Source organism: Centropristis striata, chromosome 2, assembly GCF_030273125.1.
Source record: "Centropristis striata isolate RG_2023a ecotype Rhode Island chromosome 2, C.striata_1.0, whole genome shotgun sequence".
NCBI classification, from domain to species: domain Eukaryota; kingdom Metazoa; phylum Chordata; class Actinopteri; order Perciformes; family Serranidae; genus Centropristis; species Centropristis striata.
The window spans coordinates 20124037-20143551 of NC_081518.1; the positions used below are offsets into that span (position 1 = coordinate 20124037).

At 37.5% G+C, this 19515-nt stretch overlaps 1 protein-coding gene across 2 annotated transcripts in view; it reads right to left on the bottom strand.

Annotated features, from left to right (window-relative positions):
• The window catches only part of efl1 (elongation factor like GTPase 1), a 138389-nt gene that overhangs the window by 95962 nt on the left and 22912 nt on the right, over window positions 1-19515 (bottom strand). For both annotated transcript variants that reach the window (XM_059357055.1, XM_059357049.1), the window contains exon 13: window positions 488-645. In XM_059357055.1, the coding sequence (XP_059213038.1) occupies window positions 488-645 (158 nt within the window). The remainder of the gene's footprint in view (window positions 1-487; window positions 646-19515) is intronic.

The following is a 19515-nucleotide window of genomic DNA, read 5'->3' on the forward strand; positions in this document are numbered from 1 at the left end:
TCAAGAAACACAACAACAAAACAGAAAACAACAGGAATATCAAGAAACAAAACAAAAAAACAGAAAACACAACAATGAATAAAAAAACACAACAACAAAACAGAAAAACAGAAAAAACAACGACAAATTACTTAACATAACAACAAATCAAAAAACACAACAGCAAACTTATTGTTGTATTTCTTGATTTGTTGTGTTTCTTGATTTGTTGTTGTGTTTTCTGATTTTCCATTGTGATTTGCACTTCAGGGCCCCCGTATTTAAGTCTCTGTAAGTCTGAAACATTTATCAATGTCTGCTGCAATTGCTTGTTCTTTACATCCGTGTAATTATATGTGATCATTTAGTTAAAAAGCACAAACTGTCACCTAATTACAAATTACTTTTGTTGCTAAACTGTTGCATTAAAAAAAAAGACAGTTGAGAGTTAGGTGTAAGTAGTAAGTAAGAGATGGCAATGGGTGGGCACATGGAGAGTCAATCTTACCTGTTCCAAGTCCTGTAGGTTGGCTTTCCTGTGGTGAACTCCCTGAGTGACTGAGGTCTTTTTGGCTCTCTGCTGCCGTCTGTTCAGCTGCCATCCTGTCAGCATGTCTCTGTCTGGCCAGCTCCCTGCGCTGGGCAATCTCTTCCTGGGTCAATGGCCTAAACACATACACATAGTCAGTTTTACATTAAACCTCCTGATAACGACATGCTCAAAGACATAGATGAAGCAGACTGGAGCCAGGCCTGTCTAAAAACACAAAAACAAACCATAAATACGCAGCTTAAGTTACTACAATTTAATGTTTAACAAGGGTTTATATAACCCCTGAAAAACTTAATGGTATGTCAAGTCATATTCCTGATACATGTGCTAAATGCCAATATAATAAAGGTACTCTTATTCACTGTCTGTGAGAATGTTCAAAGATACAAAGATTCTGGAACAAGGTTATCAATTGTATGTCTGAGGTGTTTAGAGTCAGGATTCCCTTCGGTGCAAAACTTTGTATACTGGGAATTTATCCCAAAGATTTTAAACATACAAAGAAACAGACTAAAGTGTTGGACTTCAGACTTTTGCATGCCAGGAGAGCTATTGCCTTGAATTGGAAGAGCATGGAGGCTCCTTCTATAAAACTATGGAAAAAATAACTATCAGAGTGCCTCGGATTGGAAAGACTGACTTACATTACCAAAGGAAAGCTGAAGGAATTTGTACAATTGTGGGAACCATATCTGAACATTATAGCATCTGGAAAATAGGGTCATGAAATTCAAATTATCTTTATTATAATTATGTGTATGTAAGTATGTATATGTGTGTGTTTATAAGAATATATGTATGTACATGTTATTTAGGTATGCATACGTGTGCATGCATGTGTATGTATGTGTGCGTGTATGTATACATATATAATTTCATGCAATTCTACCTGGAGTGAATGGGTGTGTGTATGAAGGTTTGGGTTCTGCTCTGCATTCTTTATGTATGTTAACATTTACTTTTGTTTGTTCGCCTTTTATTGTAAAACTTGAAAACTAATAAAAATATTATATTATAACTATATAATGTAACATTATTACCATCATATCATCAGTATAATTACCATCATCTTGCCACTGTACCTTACCTACCAACTGATCTTCTTTTTTTAACTCTTAAGTGTCCTTGTTCTGTTCTGTGTTTTTTCTATTGTTGTTTTTATTTATTCTACCTCAGTATTTTATTCTATTGTATTTTATTGTACCTAAATACCATACTGCTGTGACAACCAAATTTCCCTTCGGGGATGAATCAATCAATCAATCAATCAATCAATCAATCAATCAATCAATCAATCAATCAATCAATCAATCAATCAATCCATCTATCTGAATTGCTAAGGATGAAATCAGTTGGTAAGCAGAACCTTTAGCAGACTGCATAAAATAGTGGTCACAGTCAAGGTGCAGCTCCCATTGGTTCTCCGAACGGTTTTGAAGCCTCAAAATATTAAGTATTAGGTATTTAATATTAAGATCCAGTTTTGTCAAATAATCACTGCAACCACAGTGAGGAGTAAACATGTCCTCTGCATTTAACCCTTCCTTTAAGCACCATGTTTAGGAGCAGTGGGCAGCACATTTCTGCTCCCAGAGAGCAATGGGGGTTAGATGCATTGCTTAAGGGCACCTTAATAATTGATAATTAATAATTGATTTTTTCAAACAAGAGCATGTAAAAATGATGCAGCTTCACCGGCGAATGCAAGGACTTGCTAGCTAACTTGGTAAACTTTACTCAAAATGAACAAATGACTTAAAGTTCAAAGATTAAAACCCACAAGGTTGTCATGGTAGCAACTTGTCAATTACAAGTTAGCCCCGCCCTAAAGCATAACCTATTTTACTCTGAATGATAGTTTAATATTTTACTAAATTGAAGAAGACTTGAAACTAGTGACTGTGACCATAAACTTATTTAAAAATGTTTACTGAGGTAATAAATCAAGTGGGAAGTAGGGTCATATTACTATTGACTCTTTTTGTGACCAGTGGGGTTGCCCCCTGCTGGCCATTAGAAACAATGCAGGTTTAAGGCATTCTCATTTGTTTCATTTTTTTTAGACCGGGAGGTTTCTCAAAACACATTAATTTTTCTTCTTTTTCTATTTTATTGAGGCACCAACTGTCATCACCCTCTGCATCTCTAATAATTGGTTCATCAATCTGACTGGCCATGTGTAAGATTTGGGTAGAATTTTAGTAAGAAATATTTTTAAAAAATGAACTTTATGAACATTATGGACACAGTGTGAAGAAGTAACAGTTTTGATGTTATGTAAAATACATATACATACAGTATTGTGTAGCAGAGAACTGAATTGTATTGTAAAATGGTAAATGGACTGCACCTGTCTGTCTTTTCTAGTCATAGCAACCACTCAAAGTGCTTTCACACTACAGATCAGCATTCACCCACTCACACACACATTATCAGACACTGGGTACAAGATGCTACAATAACACTTTATACTAAATTTAGATTGTATGGATCCAGTCGTTTTAACTTGAATGGCAGCTAAATTCTGATATATGACTGAACTGATATTGGACCATACAGTATATGAACATGTTTGATATGTACTGCAACAACTGTAATCACTGTATTGGACAACGGAGACATGGGACTTCTGTCATTATCTGAGGCCTTTGGCCTGCCTCTCTGACCAGACGCCAACGTTCCTGAAATGGCAAACTTAAAATTTCCTGGACATGCAGCTAAGAGGCAAGCTGTAAAAGCAGCACACAGTTATGCCCTGCATTCGTTTTGCTGCATGACCTGTGTGTTTTTGTGTAGTGTGGTTTTTGTGTGCATGTGCAGTGTGGTCAGAGTGTTGGTGTATGCATGCGTCTGTATACCCTCTTCAAAAAGAATACAGTGATTATAGCAACACAGATGCTCACAAGAGGCCTGAGTGACGCAATGCAACACACACTGGCCCTCATTTATCAAACGAGCGTAGAAACCAGTGCAGATCTGAACGCATATTTCGTCTTACGACAGGGTTCACATGTGATTTATCGAATCTGTCCAATCAAAGCGTGAGAATGATCGGCTGCTGATATATGTGGCGGCTGAAAACAAGCGTCATTTAAATAGCACGCTCCAATATATATATATATATATATATATATATATATATATATATATTTATATATTTATATATATATATATATATATATATATTTATATATATATATATATATATATATATATATATTTATATATATATATATATATATATATATATATATATATTTATATATTTATATATTTATATATATATATATATATATATATATATATATATATATATATATATTTATATATTTATATATATATATATATATATATATATATATATATATATATATATATATATATATATATATTTATATATATATATATATATATATATATATATATATATATATATATATATATATATATATATATTTATATATATATATATATATATATATATATATTTATATATATATATATATATATATATATATATACACAATCCTCTTTTTGAAAAAAGAGGATTATTCCCCCTAAAGTCACCTTTATTAGCAAAGTACACCGTTACAAATAACAGGACGAAACAGACACATTACAGAAATATGCAGCGACGGAGGTTTATAAAAAAAATACTTGTAGTTATAAACTCAAACAAGTTTGGTGAATATTTTACATTTGGAGCACATACTTAAAAGTTTTCACAGCTTTTAGGTTGAAGGAGGTAAACAATGTTTTAAAGTAGAGGAATTTCTCAGAGTCAGAAAGTGAAAATGCTGATGTCCAACGTCCTACAGCGGCAACACAACAAACTGGTTCTGTTTGGCAGCATAAAAAGTGAAAAGGAAGGAAATCAGTGGTGCTGTCAGCAAAGTAGAGCACCATTAAACTCTGAAGTGCATGTAAACTTCGATTAAGACCGAGGCCTTTGTCTCAAGTCGAACACCATGGCATGGAAATGATGGTTTCGAGAGATCTTAAGGTGAGCTGAAAACATATAGCCTACGTTAGCCTATGTTAGCATGTATCAATTCTAGCTGAGTCAATATCACCATGAGGTGCCTTTGAGACTTCCGCATTTCCAAGCTGAGATTTTCCATTGGACTTCATTTTTATTGTATTAAAGAGTTGTTGTGCTGTTAGAAATGCATGTTGGTCAAGCTCCCGCACTTTTTTTTATAAATTAACTATAGGCAGACAATGTACATGCAAACAGCAAAATGTGTCAATTTTGGCTAATTTTAGCATTGAATTTAGCATGGATGGACCTTCAGTTAGCGAATTTATTTTGCAGGGCCATCACAAACATTGTCAAGAAGGAGACTCCATGTTGCCAACATCGATGCGGTTCTGGGAAGGATGGAGTGGATTCAACTGCACCTGGATGCAGCACATGCAGCAGAGCCAAGACAAAACAAACCAAGAAGAACTCCTGGTCAGAGTTCAGCTCCATGATAACAAACCACTTAAAACAGCCCATAATTCGCTCCTGACAACAGCAGCAGCCCTGCCGACTCACTGAGACTGATTGCACCTCTGCTTTGCATAAATTTGATATAAATGGGGCCACAGCCTGAATTCAGGATTCTAACAGGAAACCACAAATGAGCAAACCCCATTGGATGACGGCCTAGCCTGACAGCTTCAAACTGCACCAGTCAGCTCAATCAGTCAAGCTCACTTCTCCCACATGATATCCAACTCCAAACAGCCAAAAGCAGACAATGTTAAAGTGAAGGTTGTGAATGCATTTGTTTAAGCTTAACAACTAAATAAATGCATCGCTGTGTGGTACATACAAGGCTTCATGCTTTTCATCAGACCACTGCCAAGTCACTGCTTTTTTCTTCCAGAGGTCAGACCAGTCACTCACTGGTAATAATGGGAAAGCCAGGACTTGGTTTCTGGCTTTGCCTGCTGCGGTTATGAAGTAATGGCTTCCAAACACTGAAGCTGGACAACCACAAGCAGACCTTTTAACATGGTGGAAAGGGAGGAAAACGTGTGCTGGAAAATTAAACAATATATTGATTTTAGAGCTGTCTGCTAAAGACACTTCATCGCTTTTTGCTGCTAAAGGATTTTGATTGAAGATGTTTTCCATCCTGGCTAGAGTGTATGAATCTGTAACTGAGCAGTGAGTGAGGTGATATTATTTCTGCCATTCACATGTCTGCCACATGATGAGAAATAGTAAGCTGAAGGCAATAATAATTTCTGCTTATTAGCTAATTAGTGGTTATGAGAAGAAGGAGTATTTGCTGAAAGTATGTTGCCACTGTAGTGTCCTGCTGGTCTAGAAGTGGCCAGTGCAACTTATTCTATGTGTACATGACAGTAAAGTTTTAAATATCAAATTAAAATGTGCCTGTTACGTCCCTGGGGTACGGTGTGTGTGTTTTGTTGTCTCTGTCTGTGCCTCAAGACCGCAGTGTACTTCATCAGCTCCGTCAGAGGGAATCCCCGCTGGGAAACGCCTCCCTCAAATGCCGACAGCAGGCCATAGTGTTTCCCTGGCTCCGCCCTCTTCTGCTCTATCGGTCTAGCGACCAATTAACTGCCGCACCTGCTTCCAGCTCAGCCTTAAGAACAGCTTTGCGCGGCTGTCGAAGACCTTCTTTTGTCTTTGTATGGCCTTATACTAAGTGTCACTTATTGTATGTCGCTTTGGACAAAAGCGTCTGCTAAATGACATGTAATGTAATGTAATGTAATGTGTCTCTCGCTGTTAAGGTCTTTGAGGACCCTGTGTGTAAACCCACAATCGAGGCACTAGTTTTGTGATCGTTGTTTGTACGGGGCATTAGGTTTAGCTATTCTTTTTCACATTTCCTTGCACCACACTTCCATTTGTTAGATTCACTAGTTTATGGTTGGTTGCTACTAGTTCTACAACTTGAAGAGTTGCAGGACTAATTATATATCAAAACATCCGGTTTGAGCGCGATCGGGATCGGTGTGCTAAGTAAGTCGCGAAAAAGCTGCCCAAAATTTTGCATTGAAGTGAATGGGACGGACGAAAAAAAATGAGCAAAAAAGAACAATATTTGGTGATTTTTAAACGTCTACTTCTCCGGCATAATTTCACCTAAAGACTCCATTTAAACTTTAAACAGTAGACGCAAGTCTTGTGTATGGGTGTATTAATCCACGTTTGGATAGGTCATATAGTTTTTTATCAATCCCTGTTCAATGACCATGATCATTTTTGGAGAAATTCTGAGATTATAATGGGTGTGTATTGCATGGAATGTCCGTGTCACAGTGGGTGAGAAAAAAATTGTGAAAAAATACATTTGAAAGCTGCGCTCCAGGCCACAAATTCCATTCTACAGAAATAATTTATTCACATAAATGTAGAAAAATTTGTCTTCTCACTCACAATCCTCTGGTAAAGATGTCAGAGTTATAGTTTGGGCGTAGGACGCACAGATGCGCCATTCCCATTGATTCCCATATTAAAAGCGCAGGAAGATTTCAGTATTCATTCATTCATTACCATTAACCGCTTATCCGCAATCGGGTCGCGGGGGGCTGGAGCCTATCCCAGCTGTCATTGGGCGAGAGGCGGGGTACACCCCGGACAGGACGCCAGACTATCGCAGGGCTGACACATAGAGACAGACAATCACACTCTCATTCACACCTATGGGCAATTTAGAGTCCCCAATTGAACCTAAGTGCATGTTTTTGGACTGTGGGAGGAAGCCGGAGTACCCGGTGAGAACCCACGCTGACACGGGGAGAACATGCAAACTCCACACAGAAGAGCTGCAGGCGGGAGGCGAACCGGCGACCCTCTAGCTGTGAGGCAAGAGCGCTAACCACTACACCACCGTGTAGCCCCAATATACATATGTAGACGTTCAGGAAGAACTCAGGAAGCTCAAAGTGAAGTCGGATTAATGATAGGTATTATGGTTTTGCCAAAAAAGCTTTCTGTTCGAGGCCAGAAATTCCAGTCTGTCCACTTCTGGCTGCTGTCACGGTGCAGGAACATTCTACAGCGGCAGTTAATTCTGTTGATTGCTCTGCTCTGATTGGCCGACCCCAACGCCTTTGATCCTTTGATGTGATTACAGTTACAGATACACACATGCACGCATGCACACACACACACACATTTTGAGGTTGAAAGGGCATAGGTTGCTGTATAAATACTTGAAAAGGAATGGTTGTTGTAGGTGTGCTCCTTGTATATAATATAGTATCATAACATTTCTAGTATTAATTGTTTGAAATCTCTGAAGAATCTCATCATAGTGTACACACACCGGCAGTAGCCCCCGTGGCCCTTTCACAATTTCCCCAGAGGAAATTTTCTAGTTTTGTATATTTCAACAGGAAGTTAGTGTGGGGGGAAAACGGAGTTAGGAAGACTGTTTTAGTTTGTTTGTTTTATGAGTTGGCGCCACCCGCAGCTCTTCGTTCACTAACTCACTTCTGTATCACGTTATTAGCCTGAAGAAGTTATGTTTTTGTTACTTCTTGTTAACGTTTGCTGTTAATCAATAAACATCTTTATTTGCCTGGGTACACCGGTGTTGTGTTACATACCCTTACCCCTAGACTCACACTTGGGTTGTAACAGTGACCAACAACTACAACACCTTGTAGAGATTATCCATTTTTTTAAAGTAAGAGATGATTTAATGACCTATGCGTATCTCATTTCCACAGGGTCAAAAATAGTAACAATTTACCTAAAACTATAAAAAATATTCCTCTCCACATTCTAAACATTGCATGGGAATTCTTTTTTATCATTAGCAATTTTATTTGAGCCAAGATTCTCACAGATTAGATCTATTTCTTGGGTTGAAGGTGCCACATAGTTAAAGCAACAGGTGATTGTCGGGCCAAAGTGTGTGTGTGTGTGTGTGTGTGTGTGTGTTCTTGTACTTCCTACATAGTGAGGACTGGAACACGTTTTTAACCAACAGAGTGAGGACAGTTTTGCAAAGTGAGGACATTTCGGCCGGTCCTCACTTCTTTAAAGGCTCGTTTGAGAGTTCAGACTTTGTTTGAGGGTTCAGGTTACATTAGGTTTATGTTAGGGTTATGGTTAGGCATTTAGTTGTGATGGTGAAGGTTAGGGTAAGGGGCTCGGCAACAAGGTTATTATAGTTAACGAAAACTAGAATTGAAAAAACATTTTAACTGAAATGAAAATAAAAATGAGAGTTTAAAAAAATGATAATTAACTGTAACTGTATTGTGTGGTCAAAAAACTAACTGAAACTAACCAAAATTATAGTGAAAATATCCTTCATTTTCGTCTTTGTCAACTTTTTCCATACATAATGAAGATGGACAAGACAAAGGAAATAAAGGCAAAATTTACTGTAACTTTTAATCTCCCACCTAAACTAAAACTAACACTAAAACAAATAAAAACTAAACTAAAACTAAAGCATTTTCGAAAAATAAATACTAAACTAAAACTAGCAACTCACTTCTTTAAAGGCTGTTTTGAGATTTCAGACTTTGTTTTAAGGGTTAAAGGTTACATGATAATGATAACTAACTGAAACTGTATTGTGTGGTTACAAAACTAACTAAAATTATAGTGAAAATGTCCTTCGTTTTCGTCTTTGTCAACTTTTTTCACACATAATAAAGATGGATGAGGCAAAGGAAATAAAGGCAAAATTTACTCAGACCTATTTTAACCTCCCACCCAACAAATACCCCATTACAAAAAAACTAAAACTAAAGTATTTCAAAAAAATAAATCCTAAACTAAAACTAGCAAACTCACTCTAGAAACTCATTAAAACTAACTGAATTTGAAAACAAAAATTCACAACAAAACTAAAAAAAGTATTATAACCTTGCTAGGGAATTCACTGTTACAATGAGGGCCAGTGAATAGAAAGATAGAAGTACAAGAATGGGTGTGTGTGTGTGTGTGTGGTGCTCTTGCAGGACCATTAGCTGGGATTCTGGGCAGCCTTTTTCCTCTCTGGCTCACAGTCTGAGATGACCTTTACTTCCTTCTCAAACTATGCCTTTCTTCTCTCCCTCTTTCACATATCTGTATCTTTTCTTCTCCATCCTCTAACTCGTCTGTGACAGCCTGTCTATATCTCTTCTCGCCGCTCTGTTTCCCTGGGAGTGCATTGGTAGAATCTGCAATTAGGATCCAGCATTGTGACAGGAGGGGGAAGGAGAGCAGAGCCGATGGCAGCCAGAGAGCTGCATCAGATATGTTGGAGAAGAAGCTGAAACAGAGGGAATGTCATGGAAAGGGAGTTGAGGGTACCAGCCTATTTTCTGTATGTTCACTATGTTTTTCTGGATTTCAGCACATCAAGAATAAAAACAAGAATAAGCTGTTTTACTTAGACTTTCAAAGTTCAAAGTTCAGACGTCAACTATGTTTTGTTTCATAAAAAATGCATCCTCTGCAGGGAAAAAACCTATCTGAACCCAAATAAAACTACACTGTGAAGACTGAACTCATAAATCAGCATTTTCAGGAGGGCTAAACAAATAAGTCTGGGGAATCTGGTGATATTTTTTTCCATCCCCTTCAAAGTTGTTGTTTTTTTCCGCTCATTACTGATCAGAGTCATTTCATATTGAATATCTGCCAATACAGAGTCCCAATACCACACTTTGATTTTCTTAGATCAAAAATTACATTGGACTATCAATCCAATATGCTGAATAGCTCCACCCTAAATTAAGAAAAAAATGCCTGCATCCAAGCTCAGGCAGGTGTCAGGTGTGCTGGCAGTAAAACACCATGCACCATAGAGGACAACAAATGCAACAGACACTGAGTTTAAATTAAACCAGTATCTATAGAACCTAACCTTTCTGTCCAGATGAAATAAAAAATTGGGCGCCTGATTCAAGCCGATATGAAGGTGATGGGGAGGTCTGAAAAGCTCCCCATGCAGTCCATCTACCAGCAGTCTGCGCTCAGACAAGCTGAGAAAATCTTGTCTGACCAGACACATATTCTGCACACAGAATACCAGCTTCTACCATCAGGTTGAACGGGGATTCCCAACAGGGGGGGCCCGACCCCCCCAGGGGGGCACCAAAGATCCACGGGGTTTGTGAAGCCCTCTTGATTTTAAGGGATGTAATAAATCTAATGTGTTAAATATAGATGAGTCAGCATTTAATTCATTAGTGGGACAAAAACAACTAAATAAGGGCTACATTAAACGTTTATTCATTTATTTAAATAGAAAAATCACAATAGAAAAGTTTAAAAATAAAGGCTATATTGTGAGAATAAGTGTAACATCCCTCCTGCAGCACAGGTAACCTCACCTATCGGTAACCTCACCTCGTGGTAACCTCACCTATCGGTAACCTCACCTAGTGGTAACCTCACCCAGCGGTAACCTCACCTAACAACACAAACACAGAGCTAATGGAAAAATGGCGAACGTCAGGGAGACGAAAATGCTGAATATCTCAAAAAGAAAAAGAGAGAGTACCATGAAAGTCACATTGAGTTCGGCTTCATAGAGGCAATGGACAATGGGGGGGTCGCCAAAGTTCACACTGGTAAAAATGTGGGTCCTTCAAGAAAAAGGTTGGGAACCACTGAGGTAGACGCTTCACAGTCCCCAGTTGCAGGCTGAACTGTTTTAGGAATTTATTTGTGCCCACCTCAATTAAGATCCTAAATGCCCCCAGGACAAAACAAACTGTGCAACTGTACTATTGATCATGACCCATGGTATAATACAGTGGGCGAGGGAGGGTCTGGGCAGGTGTGTGTGTTTGTGTGCATTGTATTGTTTCTTGTATACTGTGTATATGTTATATGTGGCCTGTGGCCTATATGTATGTATTGTCTGTACCTGTACTGTTACTACTGTAAAGCAGCTTTATATGACAGCATTGGAGTCCAAGACAAATTTCCTTTCAAGGACAATAAAGTGTATCTCTCTCTCTCTCTCTCTCTCTATTAAGTCTTAAGCCACTTTCCTGTCATTTGTTGCATGTGGTGTTCCACTGCTTCGGCCCCTGCTCTGACAAACACATGGAGCTCATCAGAGGGGAGAAGACAGACAGTGGAGGGGATTTGAGAGATGGTGGCTGCATGCTGTGTGTGCATCAAAGCTTTGTGGGTAAAAACACCTGTGTGTCAGCTGACCAAGGATCAGAAGGGCTACACAGGGCTCAAAGGGCGATACCGATCAGTTGGAAAAGCTGTTATCAGCCTCGATACCGAGGCTTTGAGACTGGATGGGGACATCCCTCGTCGATACCAGTACCAATGATGTTCCAGACTTCCACATAGCTAATTTGATACCACAGTAAAATATGTTTTAAAGCAAACAATGCATCCCATTTCAGTTATTCTGGCAGTCAAAGACGTTATGAAATACATACAGTAGATGACAATATTTAGAACCTTAGTTACATCGATAAGTCCTATTTAATTCTTCACTAAAAAATGTCTGCAAGAGACACTTAATACTAGATTTTACAGTGAAAAACTGCTTAACCATGACAGTAAAAGATCGTATAATGATAAATGAGTTAATTCAGTTTCAGTAACAACGAAACATTGTAAATGTATATTTCAGCCAAAACAGTATTTTTATAGTTTAAAAAAAAAAATACATTACTCTACTGTAAAATACACTGGAGCCGTGTTTCTAAGAAAAATATACTGTTATATATATATATATACAAGCATCACTGTAATTTTTGCTTTTATTTTTTGTAAAAAATATTTTTCTCACTGTTAAATGTACTAAACACCATCTCTAACAGAAATATAATGTAATATTTAATGGTAAAATCTTTAATTCTTGCAGCATTTAAATTAAATATTTTATTATGAGTTATATGGCAGAACAGCATTTCTTTTGATGGAAAAACGTTTTATTTTTTACAGTAAAATATGGAATAAAATGGCAATCTTAAACGTGAAATCAACAGTGCTAATATCATTTTACCGTAATATTACAAAAAGTTGCACCGTATTTATTACGGTAAAGTTCTGGTAACCACAGCTGCCGTTTTTTTTACCGTAAAATCAACAGTTTTTTTTCAACACTATTTTACAGTGTAGCTAATTTGATACCACAGTAAAAAATGTTTTAAAGTAAACAATAAATCCTATTTCAGTTATTCTGGCAGTCTAAGACGTTATGAAATGCATAGATGACAATATTTAGAACCTTAGTTACATCGATAAGTTCTGTTTAATTCTTCATGACCACCAGAATTCATTGTCATCCAGGTTCATCCATTTCATACCATCTCTTGTGGTCTGCAGGAATTCATAGAACATTAGTTACATCTGTTAATCTCCTTCTGCCGTCAGTTCTCTCCTCTCCTGATTTTCTCCTTCACCCAGTGCTGAACAGACTGAAAGGTACAGTGCTGACTAGATAGTCTGCTCACTACCAATTTAGCTAAGTTGCATCAACAATGTTAACTTTAAAAAAAAAAAAAACCTGAGGTGTTCTGTCGGGATAAAAGGGAAGGTTAATCCGGTATCACTCCATGCTGCAGCACATGAAGCTAGCATCATCCAGCCAAAGTTGAGCGACAGGTGAGTGTGGGATGTTTTCAGAATTTATGCATTGATTTGGTACCAAAGCATTGGATCTCTAGACAGCCCTAACACAATGTAGTTCATTTAGACTCAATCACACATACACTTCCTGCTTAGGGTGAGGGGTTGATAATAATTTAACAAATCTAATCAAGTATAACTTTTTATTCAAGTCTTAATCCTTCCAAATACATTATCAAATCTAATTTTCTTTATCATTCAGTAGTAAGTAACTGAAATTATGAATGAGTGAAATAGGGCTGGGCGATATGGACCAAAAGTCATATCCTGATATTTTTAGGTATATATATATACGATATACGATATATATCCCGATATTCTTATCACAAAGTGAGAGCAAATGTTCAGTCAAAGTCAAATATGACATGTCACAAGTAGTTTTATAGAAACCGTTTATTTAAGTCAACATAAATACTGTATATCTTTCCTTATATATAAATGCTGCCCTTACTAGGGTTTGTCATATTTAGTTATTTTGTAATGTTTCACTCTAAGAAATGATTCATGGAGTTAGTAGGTACAGCTCAAAATCAACAGCTTTTTCTGTATAAAAAAATAAGTTTGTTATGTTTATACATTATAATGAGTTGATAACTTAATTTAATAAGTTTGTCTAACTGAAAATAAATAAAAAAGTTTTAACTCAATAATGCATGGATTTTCAACGGATATTTCTGCCTCAACTCAACATGTAGGTGTATTCAGTTTGCACAACTTAAAAATCCATGTCCATGTTACTTAACTAGCTGAGTACAAGGCTGAGCGCGAACAGACCATGCGGCATTGCCAGATGGAAGTGGAGGACACGAGTGAGCACAGCACACATCTGCTAACTTTGCGGTTTGGTGAGTAAAAATTGACTCATATTAGTCACAGCAGCTAATCAGTAGTCAGTATAAGAAATAGTTTTACACAACACTAGGTGATTTTTCTTGGTCAGCAGTGCTACTGTGTAAGCTAGCAGTAACTCCTAGTAATTTGGTCTAACCGTATTGCTAAGTTTTGTTTTTTAGGTTGGTTTAGTCAGCCATTGCAGCACCAAAATCCACATTGACGACGAGAATATTGAGTTGCTGTTGTTAACAGCGCATGTGTATTTCTCCCTGCCCATTTCGTTGCAGTAATTTGTGTGAATTTTCTTTTGTTTTCCATCTTGAAAAAAAAACAGTTAAATCAAATTTATTGTTATTAAGTTGCAAGTTGTAGGCATCATAGCTTAGGTCTAACCGTATTGGCTGCTAAGTTTTGTTTTTTAGGTTGCAAATGTTGATTGGCACTGGTTAACTTTGTTTCTTTCAAATTAATTTAAAACTTGTAGTGTTTGAGCAGCAATAGCCTCATGGCTAGGCTGTAGGTTACTGCACTCATTCGGTTTGTTTTAGTCAGCCATTGCAGCACCAAAATCCACATTGACGACAAGAATATTGTATTGTCTTAGTTGTTGTTAACAGCGCATGTGTATTTCTCCCTGCCCATTTCGTTGCAGTAGTTTGTGTGATTCGCAGGCAGGAGGTTGTGAATCAGGAACCATCCGTCAGTGACCTCAAAGGAAGATGGCCTGCTCTTTTCACCGCAGCTCAGGTAAATATTTTTCCAAGACAATTCACAGTATATGATATTTTGTTCAAGTAAATTGTATTGATCATCATGTTGTGCCTATTTGTGCCTTTTCTTTCCATTCAGATTAACCAGGAATTCAAACGCATCACGACTGTGAGCCTGGAGACAACATTTATAGCAAAGCTGGACCACTACTCCTCAAAAATTATCTCTTTGCTGTCCTCAAGGGGAGGGGCTTCAAAAATGAAGATTCAGCACTTACAGAACATCCTCCTAAAGGTACGAATAAATGAAATGAAGTTACTTACATAAAGGTGATATTAGATTTTTGAACATGACTGTACAAGTGACCAAAATGCAATTCAACATCAATTGTAAGATTGTTTATTGTCTTCTAGATGTAGACAACTCTATTTCATATGAGGGAATATAATGTCAGATAATTGTTTATGCCTTAGTCTAAGGAAGAAAAAATATAAATAAGAACTAAATTACAGGTGAGATGATATACATTAGGCCTCACAAACCTCATCATTCTGTCTTTATGTAACTACCAAAAACACATCTTCCTGTTCAACATACTTTTTCTTTTTCACAGGACAATTCTGTGGAGGCAAGGAGGGAAGTTGCCATCCGTGGCTTAATGGTGTACCTTAGGGAAAAGGAGGAGGTAAATCAGATACTTTGAGTACTTTGAGTGATGCTGACTGTTTGAATAAACAGATCATAAAAGTGGAATTTCAATGTGTGATATTTTCTGACTTAGATAAATAAGTTCTTGTACAAAAAAAATTGTGCTGGCTCAACATAAAAAAAATGAGGTAAGAATTTCCATGGACATTTCTGAGTAGAATGAAAGGAAAATAAATAAGTTAGATTAACTAAAAGGAGTAATTTTAAAACAATTAAAATTAAGTTGGTTTAACTTAAATAAACTTGTAGAGGAATAGGCAAATCATGTTCATTGAACTAAAGTAACTGAGTTGGCTTAACTAGAAAAGTCTTGTGGCATGTACTTAATACTAGCTAAGTTGAAATAACTTAAAAATATCCATGGAAATTCTTACCTCAATTTTTTTGCGTTGAGCCAGCACATCTTTTGTTAGAGTGTTGTTATGTTATTTATTTCACAAAAAGATTGGCCTACTTTATTTCATAGGCTATTTTTATTTAAATGTGCACTTTATGGAGCTTTGACTTTTTTAAAAAGGTACTCCTGTTATTATAGTATCGAGTATTTATGTTCACTTAAATAAACGGTTTCAATAAAACTACTTGTGACATGTCATATTTGGCTTTGACTGAACATTTGCTCTCACTTTGCAATAAAAATATTGGGATATATATCGTATATCAATATTCAGCCCAATATCAGGGTATGACTTTTGGTCCATATCGCCCAGCCTTATATTAAAGGCATGCTGCAGAGTCCTATTTTAGTTGAGGTCAGCGGTAATGGTTGTCATAGGAGTTCACTACACTGCAGTGGGGAAGTTTATAGCTTCAAAACAAATTAGCAAAGGCAAATCTCTCTATAGTGCACAATGAGGCAGAGGGAAGACAATGAACTCTCTCTGGCCCATTAACAGCTCACACATGTGATCCACAAGCCAGACCATTTAACCAGTACTGGGACCAACTCTTCAATGGCTCTCCAACATCAACCAAGTCTTCTGTAAACATCTGCTTCCTTTGAGAAATGGCAAAAGTCTGACTCACTGTTTCATATAACATGTCCTCATGGCCTTTTAAATGTGAAGACAGTTTTGCTATTCATCTCAATGAAGGAAGGAAAGGGTTTGAAGACAGCATCTGTGAAACCAAGGGAAGATTAATGGTCCAGACACTGAAGAAGGGAGTACTGTTATGTTTGAAAACACTCAGATCCTAAAGCGAGACAGCCAGGCCAGGCCAGATCCCTCCATCACTGACTGTGGAGGAGTTGGGGGGTTGTGGTCCACCCTCAGTTCACCTCCAGGGAGGAAACACAGATTAGGGGCAGCTGTGTTCTTCTCAGGGAGAAAAAATAAAAGAACCTCAGAGAGTAAAAAAAGAAACTGGAGGTAAAGGTGCACCAGTGATAAAGTTTCCAACTAATGTTACAATACATTGAAGATTGGTCAAAAATAAACCTTTATGGAGATCTGTGGGTAAGGAAACCTGATTCAGGATTCACCCAAAGGGAGCAGCAACCATTGGTCACATAATCTATTTGTAGGTTTTCCAATAAAACACATTTGAGTCCACAGGAGCTTATGGCTGATGCTTGTTCTTCAAAACATGAGTGTCCTCCATAGTAGTTTGTTTTACATATTCATTGACAAAAATATAAAAAGCCAAAACATACATGTTCCTCTGGTAAGTATTTTGTCTGAACACGATCCACAAAACTGTTTTAAACATGGTCAGAAAAACGTGACCTCCTCTCGCTCTCCAGACGTCCACCTAGCTAACCTGCTGAAAACACTGTCCCTCTGACAGCAACCCATTTCTTAAAGCTACAGGCCTTTACTTTTATCTACCTTGCAGTAATTAGTAATAGCGTTATCAATTGAAATATCATTTCTTGTGAGCAACAATAACAGCACAAACATTAAATTAAATTATGCGCGCATTTGTGTGTGTGTGTGTGTGTGTGTGTAACGAAAATCGCATAAAGTTCTGTGTGTGTGTGTGTGTGTGTGTGTGTGTGTGTGTGTGTGTGTGTGTGTGTGCGTGCGCGCGTGCGCATGTATCTGTAACTGTAATCACATCAAAGATCAAAGGCAATCAGAGCAGAGCAATCAACAGAATTAACTGTCACCTGTCGAATGTTCCGGACAGTGACAGCAGCCAGAGGTGGACTGGAATTTCTGGCCTCGAACAGAAAGCATTTTTGGCAAAACCATAATACCTATCATTGATCTGACTTCACTTTGAGCTTCCTGAGTTCTTCCTGAATGTCTACATATGTTTGTTTTTTTTTAAGAAAAATGAAAAAATAGCTTTGTTAGAGCGATCTAAAAAAAACTGTTACATCTCCCCTTTTCAGAAATCTTCCTGCGTTTTTAATATGGGAGCCAATGAGGCTGTTGGTGCGTGTTGGTGGCGCATCTCTGCGTCCTACGCCCAAACTATAACTCTGACAGCTTTACCAGAGGATTGTGAGTGAGAAAACAAATTTTCCTATGTTTCTATGTATAAATTATTTCTGTAGAGTGGAATTTGCGGCCTGTGGTTCAATCCCTGACCATGGCAGCCTACATGTTGAAGTATCCTTGAGCAAGATACTGAACCCCAAATAGCTCCTGATGCTGCGTTCATCGGTGTATGAATGAATTCCCAATGGTGGCAGGTGGCACCGTTTAGGGTAGCCTCTGCCACCAGTATGAATGTGTGTGTGAACGGGTGAATGAGCACAGTCTGTAGTGACCTACAAAGTCTAACTGCAGTAACTACGCAAAAGGTAAAATTGAGAAAAACTGCTTAAAACGTTTAACGTCTGTTGTTTTTATGTTTCTTTTGGAGTAATGGCTTCTTCCTGGCAGAGTGGCCTTTCAGTCCATGTCGGTACAGTACTCGTTTCACTGTGGATAATGACACACTCTTACCAGCTTCAGCCAGCATCTTCACAAGGTCTTTTGCTTTTGTTCTTGGGTTGATATGCACATTTTGGACCAAAGCACGTTTTATCTCTGGGACACAGAACCCGTCTCTTCCTGATATCTTGGTTGATTTCTTTTGACTTTCCCATGATGTTACACAAAGAAGCAGTGTGTTTCAGGTGTGCCTTAAAATACATCCACAGGTGTGTCTCAAATTAACTCAAATGTTGTCAATAAACCTATCAGAAGCTTCCAAAGACATGACAGCATCATCTGGGCTTTCCCAAATTGTTTCAAGGCATAATAATGTTAGTGTATGTAAACTTCTGACTTTGAAGAAAGTAATAAAAAATCTAGTCTAATAAAGTCTAATAAAATCCTTCTCTCATTATTCTGGCATTTAGTAAATAGAAATCATTTTGGTAATCCTAACGAACCTAAAACAGGAAAAGTTATTGTCTGATTTCATGTCAGACAGTGAGAAAAAAAGCATATGTGTCTTTTTATATAGTGTATGTAAACTTCTGGTTTCAACTGTAAGTGTAGTCCATTTACCATTTACATTCGCTGATTGCAGTAGCCGAAGTTTGTCTGTTCATTCGAGACATTTTTGAGCTGGAAAATGTTGATGTGTTGTGTGACTCCTCTAGCCCAGAGCCAAAAACTACACTGAGTGGGACACATTAGTGTCAAAAAATGTACTTCTCAGTTCTCTTCGGTGGGCAAACTATGAAATGGAGACTACGACTAACAACATAACAATGTAATGTTTCTACATTACCAAAAGCATATTATTGGCTTTCAGTTATTGTGGCCAGCTCATTGAAAATGTAAATCTGCAGTTTCATTTGAACAATACTAGTAATTCAGTCAATTTACATAAATATACCACAGTGTTGAATCAGTATATATCTTGATCTTTAAGAGTGGAGATTCCTTCTTGACCTCGGGAACACATATCTGCATAAGTTAAATTAGAAGAAACAAGAAAGCTCCAGATGTCACGCAAGTAACCCGACCATGTGTTTAGAACATTTACCACAGAACATGACATCAATATGACACAGTTGTTCACTGTGACCTGCAGTAGATGCATCCATGGTGTGTGATGGGAGGTACGCAACAGGTCTGTGCACCAGACGCTTGTGGGTAAGCATTGAGTTACTATCTGTATATGACAGCAATAGGTGTTGATGTCGTGAAACAACACTTTAAATAAAAATGGTGTGTGTGTACTTCAGTGACAGCAGCGATTT